The sequence below is a fragment of the Halichoerus grypus genome, chromosome 12 (assembly GCF_964656455.1).
Source record: "Halichoerus grypus chromosome 12, mHalGry1.hap1.1, whole genome shotgun sequence".
Classification (NCBI taxonomy): Eukaryota; Metazoa; Chordata; class Mammalia; order Carnivora; family Phocidae; genus Halichoerus; species Halichoerus grypus.
Window position 1 is genome coordinate 91644603 of NC_135723.1, and position 23651 is coordinate 91668253.

The 23651-nt window shown below is 40.4% G+C and overlaps 1 protein-coding gene across 3 annotated transcripts in view; it reads right to left on the reverse strand.

The window, feature by feature from the left end:
- Nucleotides 1-3820: 3820 nt before the first annotated feature.
- The window catches only part of KIAA1549 (KIAA1549 ortholog), a 139565-nt gene continuing 119734 nt past the window's right edge, over nt 3821-23651 (reverse strand). Inside the window, exons 19-20 of one of the 3 annotated variants that reach the window (XM_078059624.1) lie at nt 11787-11932; nt 3821-9771 (exon numbers count right to left, since the gene is read on the reverse strand). In XM_078059624.1, the coding sequence (XP_077915750.1) occupies nt 9565-9771; nt 11787-11932 (353 nt within the window). In that variant the 3' untranslated portion in view covers nt 3821-9564. Of the gene's footprint in view, nt 9820-11786; nt 11933-23520; nt 23607-23651 lie in introns of those variants that run through there. The other 2 variants (XM_036072795.2, XM_078059625.1) reach the window with 2 other exon arrangements.

Consider the following 23651-nt stretch of genomic DNA (forward strand, 5'->3'; position numbering starts at 1 on the left):
TTCAGTCCCATCCATAGCACCATCTCTCCTCCAGGTGTCCAGATGCTCATCTTCCACCTTACCAGCTTTCATGAAAGTCTTAGAAAAGGACTGGGTGAGCTGGAAGACCTCAGGGCCCAGACATGCCCGCCCTTCTGCTGGAGGCCATGTGATGGACAAGCTCAGTGCCATGGGAGATAGGTTCTCACCAGAGGTCAATGGAAAGGACTTCCACGGAATGGCTTTTCTGTGTGGACCTACTAATTGTTAAGTTCTTGCTTTTAACTGGGCCAAGACCTACTTCCTACAAAATATTAGTTCTGTCTTCCAGAATACCATAAAGCAAGTCAATCCCTGTTCTCATGACACCACTTCTGATATTTGAAGACAGCTATGCTTCCTACAAAGCCTTCACTGCTCACGATAAACACCTAATTTCTTCATTTCTTCCTCAAACAACATGGATTCCAATCTTGCCATTCTGGCTCCTCTTCTCCCCGTCTTTCCATCCAATTCATAAGCATTCCTTTCAAAATATGGCACCTATATTCTTAAGTAACCAGCAAGGGAGATGGAAATTCTTATATCCCCTCACTGGGGCAATATATTTCTATTTACAGTGTCTAAGTCTGGATTGATCTTTCAAATATGCCCAGCACTCCTAACATGTCTGTTAACATCTTCAAATCTTTTCCTGTAAAGTGCTGTTAGACCATATTCCCTTTATGCTATATGCATATTATAGATTTTTTAATCCTAGAAGTAGGACTTTAAACTTAGTAGGAATAAATGAAATTGATTTTTTTTTTTTTTTTTGGCCTGTGTTGTAGCCTGTTAATATCATTTTGACTTAAAAAAAAAAAGATTTATTTATTTTAGAGAGAGCGAGCTGATGTTTATCCCTAGTTAGCCAGTTAAGGAGAGCCCCGCCGTCAAGGAAAAGACACTGAGGCCCACACTTTTCACAGGGGTCCCTCAAAAGCAGTTTGTATACTGAAGGCTTGAAGTTACCTACTGTTAAGGCCAAGGGCCAGAAACAGAATATTACTCTCTGGACAGGAACAATGCTTTCTATATATCCATGAAGTCCTCTATCTCAGCTACAAACACCAGGGAGGAAGCCCCTGCAAAATTCCATGGGATGGGTCAGGGGGTCTGCTGGGCAGCGGCGCCCACTGGCGTGCAGACTTAGGCAGAAAAGGTTGAGCCTCTCAAGGTCATGGTGCCATTTTCCTCCAGCGGTTACAAAACCCCCTGCGGAAGGTGCTCAGACACATCTCCCCCTCCTTCTTTACAGATGACCTCCAGCACCAACGCTAATCCTTCTGCCTTCTTCCCAGCCCTCCTTCTGCCCTTGTGTGTTTTGGAATCCAAATCAATAGCTTATTGTAAAATCAATTAGAAAGCAAAGCATTTTCATCAGTCCCAATCACCAAACAAGATTAAGCTGGCTGAGATTTTTTTTTTAAGACCAAAATTCACTAAAATTTTGATGGCAGGATTTCTGATGGTGGAGTTGTTTTTATTTTCTTCTTTCTTGCAAATCTGCACTTTGACCAGAAAAGATAGAACAAAAAAATGTTAGAGTTAATGGGCTACGTATAGTAACAGGATAGTCTGATTTAAATTTGGTTAATTATGTCTTTTTTTACTTCTTTACTCCTAATTTGTGTATAAAATTTGTCTCACAAGGAATCCAGAAATACCAGTATTGGGGAAATGTAAGACAGCAACCTGAAAACATACTGGCTCTTGGCCTTCGAACCCAGGCAGTGAGCAACTCCCATCCCTCACAGCTTTAGGAGGATCTAAGGCGGGGAAGAGTTATTTCGGGATTCTGCTAAAAGTAGAACGTCCTTGCTACTCTTCAAAAGGAGCCATGGTGCCCAACTACTGTTGGGAAAAAAAGACCAACATTCATTTATACTGAAATGCAGCAACTCCATTTCAGCTTTTAAGCCACTCTCTCTCTTTTTTTTTTTTTTAACTCTTTGTACTGTTTCCTTTAGAACAATCTCAGAATTTTAAGATGCTGAAGGAAAGAAACCACTGATCTCATCACATCACAGAATCAAAACCCAAGTACCTACACTAATGCATATTTCAAGTTCAAGACACTAATACAAGCATCCATGACCCAGCCATTCTAAAATGTTTACAGTAAGTTTTCCAGATTTGTTCTGTCTTACGCTTCTGTAATGCTATCCTTTGGCATGAGTACAACAAAAAATAGTTTAACGACACAAATGTGGGTTACCTGGACTTGTGGCTGTAATTTTGCAAGTCCTTAACACCGGAGAAATCAAGCATACACCAGTCTCATTTATTCCGCAGAGGGCTATAGCAAGGAATGTTCAGGAAATCTTTAAAGGAAAAAAGTTACTAAACACATAGTGCATGGTCCAAGAACAATAAAAACATCTCATTAATTTGATTATCTATTCAGACACCCAACCAAAGGCTCTCTCTTTGTATTGTTACTATTTCCTCTTTGTTTTTTACCTTAAGCTGTACTTGGCAGGTGCAATGTGGAAGGGGAGACAGAGAGAAAAGAAATGCCAATTATGGTTTAAATTCATATTCATGTCAACTCAGTGTTCAGGTTCCGGGCGTGGGACCAGCCTGACCTTTCTTCTATGACAGCTACTTCCAGTAACTCCTTGTTCTTCTATGGTTTTGAACCTATTTACATGCAGAACATATAAAATCTCTTAGGGGAACAAGTTGTGGCAGTTAGTCTATTGTATTTTGCTTGTTCTTTTTCATCTAAAGCTATGTTTATTAAAACGAGGACATATTAATTAAAACTGCCAGCTATGTCGAAAATACTGGAGTATCTGGCCATTGTGTGTGCACAGGTTTTAAAATTCCTTTATTTTTCCTTCAAGGAGTAGTATTTGATTTTGTCATTTAAGACATACTTTCTTTAAGGTCTCTTTCATAGTGGTCTATTTTTCTGATTTTTAGGTCCAAACTCTCCTTTTGGTTGATCCCATGACTTCTCCTTCATGGAAGTGTATTTTCTGCCAAGACTTGGAGTTGTCTTAAGCTCTGAGAAGCATGGCAGGTGCCTGGGTGTTGGTTGCCCATAGCAGGCTCACATTAGCCTCTGCACGGGGTCTGGCGGCCTCATCTGTGCCGAACTCGTTTTGGAAATTTTTAAATCATTTTGGATTTAGAGAAAAACTGTAAACGTAGAGTGTTTCTGCATGTCCCCTGAGAGAAGTCTTAGTAATCACAGTAAAGTTAGCAAAACCAATAAATTAACCTTTGCACAATACTGCTAACTACCCTATGAACTTTATTTGGGTTTCACCACTTTTTCCTCTAATGTCATTTGTTATTGTTCTTGTTGTTCCAGGATCTTATCCATGTTTCCACATCTCATGTCATTGTTATGTTCCACCGCACTTTGTTCCTTTTGCTTTTCTCAGTTTCAAGGCATTATGGTCTTGGGTTTCATAAACAACTCCAGGTTTACTCTATTACCTTTCAAGGTTGTACAGACTTTGATCTTCTCCTTTATCTTTCTAGATTGTAGAGTCCTAATCCTTTAATTCCAAGATGAATCTGCTCTTAGTGGAAGCATCAATCTGATTAGTGGGTAGCAGAAAAGCAAAACACGTGGGCAGAAGGGGGTGGCACCAGCCAAGGGAGGAGTGAACAGTTCTGCAAATTGCACAAGCGGACTAGACTCGTTTCAACTTAACTCCTTAGAAAATGAAGGTCCTAGGTGTTCTCACCAGGGACACAACAACTAGAGGAAAAGCTCATTTCCTTCCACCATCACACTTTACAAATGAGAAAATCATATTACAAAGGAAATAAACAGAAAAGATCATTTGACACCAATTCATAGCATTTATTGACATTTCCATTTAAAATGCTAGGAAAGCAGTATAAATTGTAAACATGGAAACCAAACACTTGCATAAATTATTTCAAAAACTCTACAGCACATTAGAAAACAGGGCAGCTAATTGAAGGGTAGAAACATAACTGACAAATAGAAGGGAGAGTTCGATTACTAAATCATATACCCACGCTGAAATTTAAGTGCCCGTTTGAGACCAGCAAACCATGATTGTCAAGTTCAAGTTGCAGTATTGATGCCACGAGTGGCTTCAATTTACTCTGCATATTTTCATACATTATCACTCACAGTCCAGGAATGAGAGTGCAGGAAGAGTCAGAAGAACATGGACCTTGACAAAGTAGGAGGAGACAAGTGGGCATCCCAGAGCAGCTCTGCTGAGCCACCTCTCCTGCAAGGGTAATGAGCCCAATCTCCATGCTCCCTCGAAGATGCTCTGGAGGAGGGCCAAGCTGAGTTTTTACCCCCTTTTCTGAAATGAGCCCTCTGGTGTTTAGAGCAAGTGCATTAATCAGTGGAGCCTCCTTCTTTCCCCACATGAACAAGAGGAACAGTACAGGGGGTCTGGCTTAAATTTGGCCCTGTACTATTCCTAACTTGTACACTTAGGGAGTCAAGTCATGAAACGGGGGCATGAGACCCTTCACGATGCTCCAGAATGTCCAGAAAGGTTTGGTGGAATCAGGGACTGAGCGACTCAAATCACTTCAATTTTTATCTCTGTCCCTTCCACCATTCACTCTTTCATTAAATGTGAAGTGGCCCCACAGCAGAAAAACCTGGAAGAAGGAAAAGCAAGGATCCTGTATAACTACCCTGTGGGAAACTAATTTGGACTAGGCCACTTCAGATTAAGACATTCATTCCTTCTCTCACTTGCTCGCTGGTTCCTAACTTTGTTTCATGTTTCCAAAGGCATTTAATATTCTTTTCCTAAATTTCAATGCTGCTGTGTGTTCTTAAGATAAATTCTCAAATGTAGTGTTAACACACACAAGCATGGAATTAGGATCGTACCGTGAGGTTTCAGTTTTCAAGTCTTTTTAATACTAAAGAGAGGAGTCCTAAACACTCAAAGTCACCTCCAAGAATATCAAAAGAAACCTAAAATATACACACTCCTTATTCATTAGGTAGTAAGTGTGAGCCTATTACATTTTATGAGTATGTTACAGCAGCTGCTCTTAGAAACCCCTCTCACCTGTTATAAGAATATCCATTAATACGTTGGATTAAATGTAAAAACAAAGGTCAAGTTACCATTCCATAAAAAATGTGTTTTGTGATCAAATGGTCAGTGTGCAGGTCCAGAAGTGGACTCCCTCATGCTCCCGTCAGGGACAAATGTGGATAAGCAGGCTCTGGAGACTGGCTTTGGAGGTAGAAATGGAATGGCTAAAGCTCACCTTGAGCTGAAGTTAGTATGGTTGTTAAGACTGGAGGCCCCCTCGGGGTGCCTGGGTGGCTCAGTCGTTAAGCATCTGCCTTCGGCTCAGGTCATGATCTCAGAGTCCTGGGATCGAGCCCCGCATCAGGCTCCTCGCTCTGCAGGAAGCCTGCTTCTCCCTCTCCCACTCACCCTGCTTGTGTTCCCTCTCTCGCTGTGTCTATCTCTGTCGAATGAATAAATAAAATCTTAAAAAAAAAAAAAAAAAGACTGGAGGCCCCCTTCTCACCTGCCCAGAACCCTAACCAGTTTTCCTTTCAACTAGCAAATTCATTCGTCTAAGAATCTAGTATGAAAGGGAAAGAGAAGTTTATTTAATGATTAACATGTGAATTACTGCAAATGCAAATTGGTGTCCGAGTGACTGGTTTAGCCACTGGAGCACTAAGAAGGGCAATGCAGTACACAGTTAAACGGGAGGCTCGTAAAGCACACAATTACCTGTTTCGGCCCAAAGCCCTCAGGCGCACCTTCACCTGGGCTTTGCATCACAGGCCTCATGCCCTGAAAAATCCGGTTGGCAAAACCTGCTTAGTCTGCTGCTCAAAAGCCATGTCCCACCAAAATCAAAACATATTCTCAAATTAAATAAAATTTGGAGAAAATTGTATAGGCAGCTATAAAGAAGTAGAATATATTTATTTATAACCTACTATGCTCCACAAAGGATTTAATGTGTTTGAATGGCTGACCACTGAGAGCTGCCCTAAGCAGTAAACCTTGGTGGAATTCTTACAATATTTTCCTACTTTACAGTTGGTCCTCCAGCAGTTCTTGGTACTCTTCTCTTCCCTCCTCCAAACTGGATCTCTTGCTGTGCAGACCTTCTTTGCAGACCCAGCCATTTTCTTGCTGTATTATTGCAAACACATCCTCACAGCCCCATTTCCTCCTCTTGTTTTATTAAAACTCCCTAAACGGTGCAGTTAGGGATCCTGTCCCCATATTGCAGCAGGTCAAGTTCATTTTCGAGGACAGCTTCGCCCACTTTCTCCGTCCTTCCCCAGGCCCACTCCCAGCTCTTCCCTTGACATCTCACCAGCTCCCCCGTCTTCATTAAAGTAGCTTCTGAAGTGGGCTTCTCCCTAGGATCCCATGGTTTCCAAATGTGCGGCTTCCTTTCTCCTGAGTACCCAACGTACTTGTGTATTTTCAGTGAATCTTACTGATGTTCACACCACATTATGTATCTGTAGCTTCCATCTTTTATACCCAGCTATGCTATCTGACTTAGATTCTAAGATCTAAAAGACGGGACGGGACTCATGTTGACTTTTTTGGTGCTAGGAATGGCAAAAATTCAGGTGCAGAAAGATGTTTGATAAATGCTGTTTTAAAGTTAAGGATGAAGGATGTGAATTTCAAGCAAATTGGGAAAGAGGAAGAGGAGTCACATGGAGCCTTTGGTTTTGCTCTGGTTACCTCCATGTGAAGTCATTCACTGGTAGAAAAGAGCATGTCAGACTGTCCAATCCCAGTACAATCATACAGATAATGTTTTACATTTCACCAAGCTTTGTGCACCCTCCTCAAGGGTTGTTTACACACAAGATCATAGCTGAATCTTGAAACAAGAAATTCTGGGAGGTGGACAGAAGAGGTCTGTCCTCATTTGGCTGATGGGGAAAAAGAGGCTCAGGAAGGTACCTGACACAGCAAGTTGGTGACAAAGTAGACTCTGAAAATGATCTCCAACCCTCTCTGAAATTCTGACCCAACTTTATGGCTTGCATTATTACCACCAGAACTTTTAAACTAGGAAAAGAGAATAGATACAAAATTTAACTTTTCATTTTAGAGTACTTCAGTTAATGGAACTTCAAAGCCACACAAGATCAACATGAGGACCTTTCTTTTCAGTAGATCATGTTAACTGAGTATCCAAAGACCCACCTGGGTGTGGTGCTCCCCACGACAGTTAGTCTGTCCTGAGTTTGGTGACAGGTAAAACTGCTGCAGGTGTTCAGAGAAAACAAGCGCAGAGTGTGCTTTACAATCAACACAAGAATGCTGGTGATCCCATGAGCCTGCCCCCACCACACCACACACCACGGTTATCCTATGTTATCTTTGGTCATGACATTAGTTGAAAAGTCTATCAATTTTAAGCATAACAATACAGGTAGAATCCTTTCATGCTAGTCTGAAAGGCATCAAAATCACTACAGCAGCCCTCTGGAAAACAGACACCCGTTTCTGGGATGTACAGAGGAGGTAACCATTCTTAGTACACTGTGTGCAAACATGACACTGAGCAGAATGGGAGGAGGGGGTCTATGTTTATTCCATTTGCTGTCACACGATCTGAATTCACTATAAGGTGTCTGTAATAAAATTCTGCTCGGATATCTCAAATTCTTAACATAGTCAGGAAACCTGGTATTTTTGCGCGACATGCAAAGATAATCCTCCACTCTGGGGAGAGTCTGGTATTAAACGAAGACTGAGAGGTAAAAAATCATTCCCAGAAAGGGGTCTTATCTCCCACACTCCTTGCAGCCTGTGAGGACTACCTGATAAGGGATTTCCATTCCTTTAACATCCATGAGAGACTTATTCCCCTGCACCCCTCCTCTTTCAGAGAGCACAGATGAAAAACAAGGCTACATTTAACTTCCCAGAAGCAACATTCCCTGTATCATAAGACTGACAGGCTTCATTGAGGAAGTGCTAAAACATGATTCTGGCCCACAGTGATTACACTTTGGAAACCTATTTTAGCTGTTTCAGGGTTCTTAAAATTTGATACAGATTTTGATTCATCAGAGCCCCAAATTCTCTCTGTTTATCCATTGTTAATTAAAAGTATTAGTGGATCTAATAAAAAAAGGATTCATAGTGGAAATCCGTTATCTGTTTTTCTTCTGAGCTTTACTCAGGTATCAGAAAACAGAATGGCCCTTGTTATTATACCCCTTAGTCTAATTTGGGAAGTAGGGAAATGTTTACTTCAGGAGTGAATCTCAAGACAGATGATACCCTCTGTCAGGTCCCAAGAACATAAGATGGTTTTAACAGTCACTCAGTGGTCATGCACAATAAAATCAGAAACCAGGAGCAACTCTCTCCTTTCCCTTGTGGTCCTCAAAGCTCTTCTTTACATTTCTTGATTTATTACTGAGAGGCTGGACCGAACTCCATTTCCAGGTCTTGAACACAGAGAATGTGATTACTAGAAACGTACTCGTGAATAACAATTTGTTGGCCCTGGTAGTTTTTATAAATAATTTTTGCTCATGTAAGATTTCTCATTCAAACATAATTTGTGAGCAACTCATCAGCCAAGTGCAAGGATTAGTTATGACCTCCTGAAAGCCTCCTTTTGTAGGTCTGAGCTTAATGATGGCATGCACTGAAATGGGATGCTGTTGGTAGTTGCATGCGCCCAATTAATAAACAGCAAATACAATTAAGAATGTAAATCTAAACTTCGTTATGTATTTTGAATAACCAAATAAATATTAAACTCCCTCCTCCCCCCATTTGGGAGGTATTTTTTTTTTTCTTTATAGAACAAAATGAAATCTTCAACATATCCTCCCATTGAAAAAGCCAAAGTTGCATTTCACAGACAAAAAGGTGAAGGGGCCCTCGGAGCTGTAGCACCAGAAGTAGAAGGAAAAATGCAGATGATGGCTTCTTTTGGAATCATCAGGCTCTACAATCTATCATTTGGTTTCTCACTAGTAGCTTTTTTTATTCCCAAACAGTCTTAGTATTTTTGTTGTTAATATGACTATTAAAATAAGTTCCTATGGAGAAAAAGAGGGAAATCAAGCTGTTAATAAAATGTCTTCAAATCTCTTTTCTCAGAAAACAAAGCAGCAAGTTCACCATACAAACCAGTCTGAATCACATCTTCCCACGGAAATGCTGGATTCCGTTAATCCCTATACCATCTACACATTTCCATCTTTTACCTTTAAAAAGGAGACTAATTTAGTGATTTGTTGTTGTTGTTGTTGTTGTTGTTGTTGTTGTTAGCTTAGGTTTGTGGTTTGCCTTCATGAAGTGCTGCTGGCTTTTGGCCAAAAGTACATAAATTTTGACAGAAACCCAAGTGATCAAAAAATTGCCAACTTATTAAAAGCATCATGAGCTGTCACATGACTTACGGCGTCCTCTAAAATTGCAACTTGCTCCTTTACACGGGCACCTAGCCCAGGAGATGCGCGTTCTCTCACAAACACCCATTTAGTTGATTTCCATTTAGTCTTGCTTCCACGGGAAGCAGATACTTGGCAAATCTGCAAGGCGAGGCCGATCAGCTGTGGAAGTTCTGCACGGCGGTCTGTTTCTGGGAGAGCCGGAGCAGCTCCTCGCGGATCGCTTTGATGAGTGAAGCTGAAGAGTGGCCGGGCTGGAGGTCTTCTGTGGAGCTGGTGGTGTAAGTCAGCCCCGCACCCTGCAGCCCCCTGTGCGGGAGGTTCCCGGGAGGAGCGGAGGGCTCCCTACCTGAAGTCCTTGGCACCTGGAACAGCGGTGAAGAAGAATATTCTTGATGTCCAAGCATGTGTGTCTGAAAAAACACGGCAAACGTTACTGTACTTCCCACGTAAGAACAGGAGGGAAAATCCAATTCAAACTGGTGGTGGGCACGCTCCCAGGACTTCTGCCCACCTCCCACCAAACATGGCCCTCCAAGAAGGCCCCCAGGACGGAATATAGAAACTGTGGAGAGAACTGCTGGAGGGAGAGCAATACAACCAAGAAACCCCTGAACTTAACAGGTGCCTGACATATACTTGCTTAAAGGCAGACAGAAAGAATGATGAGGTTGGCCAAGTCTCTGTGCCCGTGTGTGGAAGGAAGTGGCCCACTGGGAGAACAGGAAGGGGCCTGGAGAGCTGCGGTGCCCTGTGGCGGTGAAAGGTCAAATGAGGGTATCTGAGAGCTGGAAGAGATGAGCAAGTACCTGCAGAGAGACTGACAAGAACTGCCTTTGCTCTGGGACTCGAGGCCTAGGAGGGTGTGCATGCGACACAGAACACAACATCACAAAATTATTTTCCACTTTATTTATCTGTGTATCTATTGACTGTTCTGCCAAGCCTTTTCTTTAAAAAGTTATCTGCACTAGGACACACAACAGTTTTGCTTATATTTGCATAATATAAATTAATTGGGCGTTCATTTGACCAGAATTATTGTACTTTTCAGTGATTTTTTTCAGTGAAAAAATCTCTCTTTAGATATATGCAAGAGTACTAAGCCTGTGGTTTCACTTATGCTAAAAAGTAAGCCTCATGGTAAACATGGCATTCAAGCCCTTGAATATTCCTACATTTCACGTTTCCAAATAGTGATAAAGAGGCAGTGTAAGTGAACACTGGATTTGATAGGAAAACCCGAAATACCTTATGAAAATAAGTTGGGCACAATGAAGTCAGAAAAAGGTCAGCAAATGTAAAGCAGATACCTGAAATTCTAAGTATAACAATGTATCTATTAGAGGAAAATTATATTCTAAAATTAATTTTCTTTCACTGAGTAGTAAAAGCCTCCAGTCATGAAAATAATTTAGTGTATTTGCTGGAAAGACATGTAAATGCACGTAAAATTCTTGAGAAAAACAAAGAAAAGCATTTGTGGAAATTACCTGTGCCCATATTGATTTCATTCCTATAAAGGAGTGATCAAAGTGATGAGAAGCCTCTAAGAGAAACTCTGTGCCTTGGAAACCTAAACTGTGAGCTTATTGCAGAAGCATCTCGTGGGGGGGTCATAACAGAAATGATGTGGATAAACCCACAACAAAGCATAAACGGTAAGCAAGTTGGTATGTAAGATTATGCATATTTACACAATAATGCCAAAGATCAGGTCCAGATTTTAGTCACCTACAGGTTCAAATTCATTACCTGAAAGTCAAAATCACTGAGCCAGAAAGTACAACTGTGGTTGCCTGGAGCTGGGGGGAAGGGCAAATGGCACTTAGTGTTTAATGAGCACAAACTTTCCATTTTACAAGATGAAAAATACTATGGAGATGGATGGTGGGGATGGTTGCATAACGTCACAAATGTATTCAAAACCACTGAACTGGTTTGAACTGAATTTGCCATCTTAAAAATGAATGATTAAGATGGCAAATTTTATATTATATGTGTTTTACCACAATATAAAAAAATTGGAAAAATTTTAAAGGTAGCTCTTACTTACAGGTCTCTGTCCAGATTTTCTGTAATGAGTATCACTTTTATTATTTTTTTAAAGGTTATTTTCAAAAATTCACTACTTTAAGCCTGAAATCTGCCTCAGGAAAAATTATATACTTTCTACAAGTTCAGTGTAATTACTCTCCCACTCTGGGTGGGTGGGAATTTACTACCTAAAAACTGCAAGCAAAAATACACTCACAGAGAAAAGGGAGAGAGGTTAAAACTTTTACTTAAAGGTTTTAAAAAGGGATCCCCAAAGCAGAAGCAGTTAAATTAAGTGATTATGTCTGAATTTTCAGTGATGACCCAAACACAAGATACTCACAGCCTCTCTTCGGCCACCTTCATCCTCCCCATATGAAGGCCAACCTGGTCCCCCATACTGGCCGCCTCTACTTGGTGGGATTTCCACTGGCTGGGCTCCAATTCTGCTTGCAATTCCCACCTGTGTCAGGTGCTGAATCTGGGAGCCTGAAGGAACACAGTGGGGCAGCCTGGTCAACACTTGAAGGGAAGTGAGGCTGCCCAGCAAGACACTCTGGTTCTTTTTTTAAAAAAGATTTATTTATTTGAGGGACGCCTGGGTGGCTCAGTTTGTTAAGTGTCTGCCTTCAGCTCAGGTCATGATCTCAGGGTCTTGGGATCGAGTCCCGCATCAGGCTCCTTGCTCAGCAGGAAGCCTGCTTCTCCCTCTGCCTGCCGCTCCCCCTGCTTGTGCTTTCTTTCTCTCTCTCTCTGACAAATAAATAAAATCTTTAAAAAAAAAAAAATATTTGAGAGAGAAAGAGAGAGAGAGGAGGGGCAGAAGGCGAGGGAGAGAGAGAATCTCCAGCAGACTCCCTGCTAAGCTTGGAGCCCGACACAGGGCTCAATCTCACGACCCTGAGATCAAGACCTGAGCCGAAACCAAGAGTCGGACGCTTAAGAGACTGCACCACCCAGGCAGCCAAGACACTTCAGTTCTGACCACAGCTTTCCCTTAGGGACAAGGGATACAAGCACTGTTCAAACACAGCACCAATTCTATCTCCAGAGAATGACGTTTCGAATGGAAAACAGACCGTGAGCTTCTTGGTTCATGGGCTTTTACTTCTGTTTAATACAGTGGCTAACAGTGATGTTCTTATTTTCCTAGCTAGACATCAAAGGACAGGGTATAAAGGCTATAATGAAGGGCCCTTCTATTCATTTCTGTAGAGGTTACAAATAAGGATAATCTTCCTTACTCAGAGAAAAGGAGTGAAAAGTTTTGGAGCCATAAAGAAGCTGAAACCTAGCTCCTTCTTGCTCGTGGCTTTGAGATTCGCAAGGAGAGAAAATACAATATGCATATTTTCTTAAAAGGCAGGGTGCATATTTCTTTGATTTCAGAATGTTTAAGTACATTTATTTTCACCATACTTATATTTTCCCCATAACTAAGCTATGTCATAATTAAAATTTTAAAGCCAACCCCCCCACCCCAGCCTCCTCATTGAGGTGTACTGATGGTTAAAGCCAGGAGTCTTTCTAGAGCTCATGCTCCACACTTAGACACGCTATAGCCTCAGGTAGCTATGAAGGCCAGGCTGTAAATGATGTATTTTCTCCTCCATCAACTTTTGGTATATGGATATATCCCTATTTCATAGATTAAGGGAGAAAAAAAGTGATCTTTAAGCCCTGTGAAATAAAATACTTGTTTCCAAAAGCTCCTAGGATCATCAAATTCATCTGTGTTGTGCAGAATGGTCCTACAAGGTTCAGAGATTTCACGGAGGTAGGGGAGGTGACCCTCTCCATCTTCCAGTCCTCTCCTACTCAATTTGTCAAGTGAACAGCCTCCATTAGCCAAATACATTAACAAAAGGGGGGGGATGCCACAGTTTTATTTGGTTATCTAATAACTAAAGGTCAGAAAAAACCTGCCAGGCTCTTATCAGAGCAATGTACCCTACAGAAACTCTTGCCAGTTACTGAAGTTTATAATAGTTATTAAAATTATTAGGACTATCAGTACTGTTTGCCCAATACACACTGAGCAAATCCTGCAAAAAAACAAAAAATGCAGTACACTGTTCCCCAGCATTTACCAAAGTGCAGACAAGTGCATAGACAGAAAAGCATACCTTTGTGTTAAAACTACAGTGGTAGTTGAAATCATAATTCAGACACAATTCTGTATCTTGCTTTGTTAACTTAATGATACAGCACAGGCTTTCCCCATGATTCAAGTGGGGCATTACATGCAGGAAACCTGGGTTTGCATTCCAGCCCTGCCACTGTGACCTTGGGCAGCTGGCTACCACTCCCACTGAGCCTGGATGCCTCAATTCTCAAATGGGGATAAAAAATCCACTTCATGATGTTATTTCAAGAACTGAAAAAGATAAAATAGGTCAAGTACCATAAAAGTAAGAGGCAATTGGGAAATCTTAAACCCTCTTTTTCTGACTCTTTCTGAGCTCTTCATTTTAAATAGCTGCACAACTGGGGACTTCCAGGGAAGATGGTGAAGTAGAACCTTAAGTTCACTTCATCCCCACAGATACACCTAGAGAACACCCACATCAGTGTAAATCACCCAGAAAATGACCTGAAGACTGGCAGAACAGACTCTCCACAGCTAAACATAGAGAAGACGCCACATCAGAAAGGGTAGGTAGGGCAGAGATGCGTTCAGGAACAAAGCAACCCTCCAGACTGTCCTCAGGAGGGAGAGTCACTGCAAGCACAGAGAAGGGAGAGGAGAAGGCCCCACCTCAGGCACCCCAGGCACAGGGGGCCTGCACTGGGAAGATAATCCCTGTATCATTTGACTTTGAAAACCAGAGGGGCTTAACTTCATGAATTCTTATAATCAGTGGGGTTTAACATCTAGAACGTTAAAAATGAATAGGCTCAACTCTGGAAGGCAGAGGGCAAGAGGAAACTGAGTCCCCACCTTTAAAGAGACAGAGCAAAACCAGCCCCAATTAGATACAGCATAGAAGCAGCAGTTTGAAAAACACTTGGGGTATAGAGATGCCACTTCCCTGCCCAGCACCCCCGGCCTACATATATAGGTGACACCTGCAGGAACCAGCACAGCACAAATACTCTCCACCTAGCTCCCTAACAGTGCACCCTACCCCCACACACTTCCGTGGACCCACCCCCTCCAACCTGCCCTTAGCCCCTCTCCAAAGAAGCTCCAGGTTCCTCCTAGGGCAGAACTGAGCTCTGCTAACACCAGGCACCCTGTTCCTGTATCCTCCTGCAGACACACCCCCTCCAACCCACCCTTGGCAGGAATCCATACAAAGAGGTACCACAAGCATGGCAGTATGCAAGCAGCCCTGACAGGGATCAGCACCACTCAAAAAGTGATTCCTGCCCTGGGGTGAGAGGATGATAACCACACACACTAGTCCAACTGGGACCCAGCAGTGGGCTGGGGGCAGGCATCTGGTGTGACTGCAAGCCCCGCCAACCAAGGAAAGCTTTTCAGGGGACAACATGGGGAAAATGCCCTCCACTTCAGTGCTACTGTATCTCTGGCAAACCTGGTCTGACCCCAAACAAGCCCAACGTGGCCCCAGACTGGCCCACTAACAACAAGAGACCAAACCCTGCCCATAACAGGCAAAGAGCCATCACAGACAACTGGACTGAAGGCAAAAGTGGCATCACCACAATTGTAGGGTGCACCCTCACACAGGAGGTGCTTAGGAGATACCCCTTAAGCACCAGGTTCTGATGAACAGAGGACATCACACTGCAGGGCACTACAGGACCTCTTCTTCATAAGACCACTACTTTCAAGAGCAGGAGATATAGCTGACTTTCCTAACGCATAGAAACAGACACAGAGAGTTAGACAAAATGAGGAGACAGAGGAATATGTCCCAAATGAAAGAGAGGTAATAACAGGAAGAGAGCTAAATGAAACAGAGATAAGTAATATGCCAGATAAAGAATTTAAAGTAATAATCATAAAGATACTCACTGGACTTGAGAAATGAGTGGAAGATCCCAGTGAGACCCTCAACAAAGAGAAAACAAAGAACCAATCAGAGATGAAAAACTCAGTCACTAAAATTTCTGGAGGACAGAGTAATGGAAAGCAATCAAGCTGAACAGGAGAGAGAAAAAAAGAATAATAAAAAGTGAGAATAGATTAAGGGAACGTAGCAACACCATCAAGTACAACAACATTTGCATTATAAGGATCCCAGAAGAAGAGAGAGAAAAGGCGGCAGCTAAATTTATTTGAAGAAATAATAGCTGAAAACTTCCCAAATCTGGGGAAGGGAAAAGAAATCCAAATCTTGGAGGCACAGAAAGCCCCCAACAAAACCAACCCAAAGAGATCCACAACAAAACACATAGTAATTAAAATGACAAAAAAAAATTAGTGATAAACAGAGAGTTTCAAAAAGAGCAAGAGAAAAGAAAACAGTTACATACAAGGGAAGCCCCCTACAGCTATCAGTGGATTTTTCAGCAGAAACTTTGCAGGCCAGAAGAGTGTGGCATGATATATTCAAAGAGCTGAAAGAAAAAAACCTGCAACCAAGAATACTCTATCCATCAAGGCTATCATTCACAATACAAAGAGAGATAAAGAGTCTCCCAGACAAACAAAAGTTAAAGGAATTCATCACCACTAAACTAGCCCTACAAGAAATGGGGACTCTTTGAGTGGAAACAAGAGAATGAAGCAAGAATATGAAAAGTAGGAAGTAGGAAGCACAAAAGCAGTACAAATTAAGTGTATCTATAAAAATCAATCAAGGGACTCACAAAATAAAAGGATGTAAAGTATGACACCATTTACCTAAAACATGGGAGGGTGAGGAGCAAAAATGTAGTGCTTTCAGAATGGGTTCAAACTTAAGTGACCATCAATTTAAAATAGACTGCAAGGGGCGCCTGGGTGGCTCACTCCTTAAGCATCTGCCTTTGGCTCAGGTCATGATCCCAGGGTCCTGGGATCAAGGCCCGCATCGGGCTCCCTGCTCCACGGGAAGCCTGCTTCTCCTTCTCCACTCCCCCTGCTTATGTTCCCTCTCTCGCTGTGTCTCTCTCTGTCAAATAAATAAATAAAATCTTTAAAAAAATAAATAAATAAAATAAAATAAAATAGACTGCAATATGCATAAGATGTTATATATAAACCTAGTGGTAATCACAAGAAAAAACCAGTAATAGATCTGAAAAAAATGAAGAGAAAGGAATTCAAGTATATCACTGAATTAAGCCAGCAAACCATGAGATAAGAGAGCAAGAGAAGGGAATAGAGAAGTACTACAAAAACAACCATAAAACAGCGGCGCCTGGGTGGCTCAGTCGTTAAGCGTCTGCCTTCGGCTCAGGTCATGATCCCAGGGTCCTGGGATCCAGTCCCACATCGGGCTCCCTGCTCGGCGGGAAGTCTGCTTCTCCCTCTCCCACTCCCCCTGCTTGTGTTCCTGCTCTCGCTGTCTCTCTCTCTGTCAAATAAATAAATAAAATCTTAAAAAAAAAAAAAATAAAACAAATGACAAAATGACAATAAGTACATACCTATCAATAATTATTTTGAATGTAAATGGACTAAACACACCAATCAAAAAACACAGGGTGGGCGCCTGGGTGGCTCAGTTGGTTAAGCGACTGCCTTCGGCTCAGGTCATGGTCCCGGAGTCCTGGGATCGAGTCCCACATCGGGCTCCCGGCTCAGCGGGGAGCCTGCTTCTCCCTCTGACCCTCATCCCTCTCATGCTGTTTCTCTCTCTCTCTCTCTCTCAAATAAATAAATAAATAAAATCTTTAAAAAAAAAAAAAAAAAAAAACACAGGGTAGGTGACAGAATGTGGATAAAAAAAAAAAAAACAAGAATACACTGCCTACAAGAGACTCATTTCAGACCTAAGACCCATGCAGATTCCAAGTGTAAAAATGAAAAAATACCACGCAAATGGAAGTGAAAAGAAAGCCGGGATAGCACCACTTATATCAGACAAAATAGACTTTAAAACAAAGACTATAACAAAAGACAAAGAAGAACACTACACAGTCATAAAGGAAACAATCCAAAATGAAGATATGACAATTGTAAGTATTTATGCAACCAATATAAGAGCACCCAAATACAGAAAGCAGCTATTAACAAATATACACAAAGTATCAATAGCAATGCAATAATAGTAGGGAACTTAAACACGCCACTTACATCAATCGATAGATCCAAACAGAACATCAACAAACACACAGTAGCTCTGAATGACACACTGAACCACTTGTATCTAACAGATTCAGAACATTCCATCCTAAAACAGAACACACATTCTTTTCAAGTGCACATGGAACATTCTCCAGAACAGATCATATGTTAGGCCACAAAACAAGTCTCAACAAATTAAAAAAGACTGAAGTCATACCATGCATCTTTTCTGACCACAACACTATGAAACTAGAAGTCAAACACAAGAAAAAAATATGGAGAGATCACAAATACATGGAGGTTAAATAACATGCTGCTAAACAATGAATGGGCTGACCAAGAAATCAAAGAGGAAATCAAAATCAAAAAACACACGGAGACAAATGAAACAAACAAACACAATGGTCCAAATCTTTGGAATGCAGCAAAAGCTGATCTAAGAGGGAAGTTTATTGCAATACAGGCCTACCTCAAGAAGCAAGAAAAATCTCACACAACTTAACCTTACACCTAAAGAAGCTAGACCAGAAAAAGGGTTTCTTTTTTACTGGTTCACCTAAAACAGTAAAAGGAAGAAAATAAAAAAGATTAGAGTGCAAATAAATGAAGTAGAAACTAAAAAAACAATAGAACAGATGAATAGAAACCAGGAGCTGGTTTTTTGAAACAGTCAACAAAAGTGATAAACCTTTAGCCAGACTCATTAAAAAAAAAAAAAAAAAAAGACTCAAATAAACAAAATCAGAAATGAAAGAGGAGAAATAACAACCAACACCACAGAAATACAAAGGATTATAAGAGAATATTATGAAAAACTATATGCCAACAAATTGGACAATCTAGAAGAAATGGATAAATTCTTAGAAACATATAACCTCCCAAAATTGAATCAGGAAGAAACAGAAAATTTGAACAGACCAATCACCAATGATGAAATTGAATCAGTAATCAAAAAAGTCCCAACAAACAGAAGTCCAGACCAGATGGCTTCACAGATGAATTCTACCATTTTTTTTTTAAGATTTAGTCTTTTATTTGAGAGAGTTGGGTGGAAAGGAGCAAAGGGAGAGGGAGAATCTCAAGCAGACTTCCTGCTGAGCACGGAGCCCAAAATGGGGCTCAATCCCATGGCCCTGAGATCATGACCTGAGCCAAGACCAAGAGTCAGACACTTAACCGACTGAGCCACCCAGGCGCCCCAAATTCTACCAAACATTTAAAAAAGAGTTAATACCTATTCTGCTCAAACTATTCCAAAAAACAGAAGAGGAAGGAAACCTTCCAAATTTATTATATGAGGCTAGCATTACCCTGATAAAGACATCACAACAGGGGCGCCTGGGTGGCTCAGTTGGTTAAGTGACTGCCTTCGGCTCAGGTCATGATCCTGGAGTCCCGGGATCGAGTCCTGCATCAGGCTCCCTGCTCAGCGGGGAGTCTGCTTCTCCCTCTGACCCTCCCCCCCTCATGCTCTCTCTCTCTCTCTCTCTCTCTCTCTCTCTACTTCTCTCTCTCAAATAAATAAATAAAATCTTTAAAAAAAAAAAAAAAGACATCACAACAACAACAAAAAAAGAACTACAGGCCAATATCTCTAATGAACATAAATGCAAAACTCCTCAACAAAATATGAAAAAACCAAATCCAACAATACATTTAAAAAATCATTCACCACAATCAAGTGGGATTTATTCCTAGGATGCAAGGATAATTCAATATTCCCAAATCAATCAATGTGATACATCACATCAACAAGAGAAAAGAACAATACGATCATTTCAATAGAGGCAGAAAAAGTATTTGACAGAGTACAACATCTATTCATGATAAGAACCCTCAAAAAACTACGTTTAGAGGGAACATACCTCAACATAATAAAGGCCATATATGAAAAACCCACAGCTAACATCATACTCAACGGTGAAAAACTGAGAGATTTTCCCCTAAGATCAGGAGGAACAAGATAAGGATGTCCAATCACCACTTTTATTCAACATAGTACTGGAAGTCCTAGCCACAGCAATTATACAACAAAAAGAAATAAAAGGCATTCAGAGTGGAAAGGAAGAAGTAAAACTTTCACTATTTGCAGAGATATGATACTATATATAGAAAACCCAAAAGACTCCACCAAAAAACTACTAGAACTGATAAATGAATCAGTAAGGTCACAGGATACAAAATAATATACAGAAACCTGCTGCATTTCTATATACTAATATTGAAGTATCAGAAAGAGAAATTAAGAAAACAATCCCATTTACAATTGCACCAAAAATAATAAAATACCTAGAAATAAACTTAACCAAAGAGGTCAATGTCCTGTATTCTGAAAACCATAAAAAACTGATGGAAGAAACTGAAGATGACACAAACAAATGAAAGATATTCCATGCTCATGGATTGGGAGAATATTGCTAAAATGTCCATACTACCCAAAGCAATCTGTATATTTAATGCAATCCCTATCAAAATACCAACAGCATTTTTCACAGAACTAGAACAAATAATCCTAAAATTTGTATGGAACCACAAAAGACCCTAAATAGCCAAAGCAATCTTGAAAAAGAAGAACAAAACCGGAGATATCACAATCCCAGATTTCAAGATTTACTACAAAGCTGTAGCGATCAAAACAGTGTGGTACTGGCACAAAGAGACACATAGATCAGTGGTACAAAACAGAGAGCCAGGAAATAAATCCACAGTTATATGGTCAACTAATCTTTAACAAAGGAAGCAAGGACATGCAATGGGAAAAAAAGTCTCTTCAGCAAATGGTGTTGCAAAAACTGGACAGCAGCGTGCAAAAGAATGAAACTGGACCACTTTCTTATACCACACACAAAAATAAAACTGAGAATGGATTAAACACCTAAGTGTGAGACCTGAAACCATAAAAATTCTAGAAGAAAGCACAGGCAGTAACTTCTCTGACATCATTCATAACAGCATTTTTCTAGATATGTCTCCTGAGGCAAGGGCAATAAAAGCAAAAATAAACTATTGGGACTATATCAAAATAAAAAAGCTTTTGCACAGCAAAGGAGGGTGCTATACGCAACTAATGAATCACTGAACACGACATCAAAAACTAATGATGTACTATATGCTGGCTAACTGAACTAAATAAATAAATAAGTAAAACAAATAAAAACAAAACAAAAAGGCAACCTATGAAATGGGGAAAGATATTTGCAAGTGACATATCCAATAAAGGGTTAGTATCCAAAATATATAAAGAACTGATAAAACTCAATACCAAAAACAAAAAAACCACAAATAATCCAATTAAAAATGGGCAGAAGACATGAATAGACACTTCTCCAAAGAAGATATCCAGATGGCCAACAGACACAAGCAAATATGCTCAACATCACTCATCATCAGGAAAATGCAAATCAAAACTACAATGAGCTATCACCTCACACCTGTCAGAATGGCTAAAATCAAAAAAAACAACAAGCAGGGCGCCTGGGTGGCTCAGTTGGTTAAGCGTCTGCCTTCGGCTCAGGTCATGATCCCAGGGTCCTGCGATTGAGCCCCACATCGGGCTCCTTGCTCAGCGGGGAGCCTGCTTCTCCCTCTGCTTGTGCTCTCTCTCTCTCTGTCAAATAAATAAATAAAATCTTTAAAAAAAAAAAAAAAAGCAGCAGCAACAGGGGCACCTGGGTGGCTCAGTCGTTAAGCGTCTGCCTTCGGCTCAGGTCGTGATCCCAGGGTCCTGGGATCGAGCCCCGCATCGGGCTCCCTGCGCAGCAGGAAGCCTGCTTCTCCCTCTCCCACTCCCCCTGCTTGTGTTCCCTCTCTCGCTCTGTCTCTCTCTGTCAAATAAATAAATAAAATCTTTAAAAAAAAACCAAACAAGAAGCAACAGGCGTTGGCAAGGAGGCAGAGGAAAAAGGAACCCTCATGCACTATTGCTTGGAATGCAAACTGGTGCAGCCACTCTGGAAAACAGTAGGGAGTTTCCTCAAAAAATTAAAAATAGAACTACCCTACGATACAATAATTTCACTAGTGGCATTTACCCAAAGAAATGAAAACACTAATGCAAAAAGATATATGCACCTCTATGTTTATAGCAGCATTATTTACAATAGCCAGATTATGAAAGCAACCCAAGTATCCATCCATAGATGAATGGATAAAGAAGAGGTGGTGTGTGTATACAATGGAATATTACTCAGCCATAAAAAAGAATGAAATCTTGCCATTTGCAATGACATGGATAGAGCTAGAGGGTATAATGCTAAGTGAAATAAGTCAGTCAGAGGAAGACAAATATCATATAAATTAACTCATGTGGAATTTAAGAAACAAAACACATGAACAAAGAAAAAAAGAGACAAACAAAATAACCAATTCTTAACTACAGAGAACAAACAGATGGTTACCAGAGAAGGGAGGTGGGGGGATGGGTGAAATAGGTGAAGGAGATTAAGAGTTATACTTATCATGATGAGCACTGAGTGATGTATAGAAATACTGCATCACTATATTGTATGCCTGAAACTAATATAACACTATATATTAAGTATACTGGAATTAAAAAAAACTAAAATGAAATTAAGTAATTAATAATAAATAAATAGATGCATAATTTACTCACTGATTCCCTTATTACTAGGCGTTTAGAGGGCTCACAATTGTTCGCTATTATGAATAATGCTCTAATAAATATCTTTGCACTTGTAGTTTTTTCCCAGTATTTGGATTTCTTTGGGGAGGAGAATCCTAGATTCTCAAAAGTGGAATCCCAAATCCAAAGCTCAGTAAGTCATTCCCAGCTGCTTTCTAAATGTTTAGTGATTTATACCACCACTGAAAATATAATAATTGTAGCTGACGTTCATTGAAAGTTTACAACATGCCAGGCACTATTTTGAGCCCTTCACATTCTGTTATCTTCTGCAATCCTCAAAACAACCACAGGAAGTAAGCACTAACACATTATGCCCACTGTACAGAGCAAGAAACTGGATAATAATGTTGTCACGCGCTACATTACTATGAAAAGATACAAGACTGAAATGGTGTCTCGTCATGGTTTTAATGTACATTTCTTTAGTAATTTTCAAAACTGGGCATTTTTCATATTTTTACTTTCATGTGATACACACCCCACACAAATATTCCTTCTGTGAATTCATTCTTCCTGTCCTTTGCCCATTCATGCTCTGAAGTCTGCCCACTTATCAATTTATATGAATCATCCTCTAATAAAAATACCTCATGGACATATCTATCTGCTGAATACTTCCCTAGATACTATTTTCCTTTTGCTTTTACTAATTTTTAGATATAGACATATTTGATCATTTTACACAGTCAGAAAGGTAACTCTTCCAGTATATCTTAATATTTTCTATTACAAATTTTTACACAACTTACTCTTATTAGAAATTATTAGAAAATAACATCCTCTTCAAATGTTTTATAGGTATCATTTCTCTATTCTTCTAGATTGAAGATGAGTATGTCTGAATTTTGTTTGGGATATGTAATACACAACAACGTTCAAATAAGCAATAATTAGCAGGAGAAACAAAACTCACTGTAAGCACAGCATGTGTAAAATATATGAAATCCTGTAGGATATCCAGATATATTATTTGTTTTGTTGACTGACAAACAACGCAACATACAAGAACTTCCAAAGAAACCATAATGGGTAATTATCCAATTATTACAAGTTTCGAATTGGCTTAAACTAGTTCCTTGATGACATTATATATTTTTAAAGATTTTATTTATTTATTTGAGAGAGAGAGAGAATGAGAGAGAGAGAGAGAGCATGAGAGGGGGAAGGGTCAGAGGGAGAGGCAGACTCCCTGCCAAGCAGGGAGCCCGATGCGGGACTCGATTCTGGGACCTCAGGATCATGACCTGAGCAGAAGACAGTAGCTTAACCAATTGAGCCACCCAGGCACCGTCTTGATGACATTAGAAAGGTAGGTATCATCCAAAATTTAGAAACTGTAAAAAAAAAAAATAATAAGCTATTTAACATGTAATGGCTTC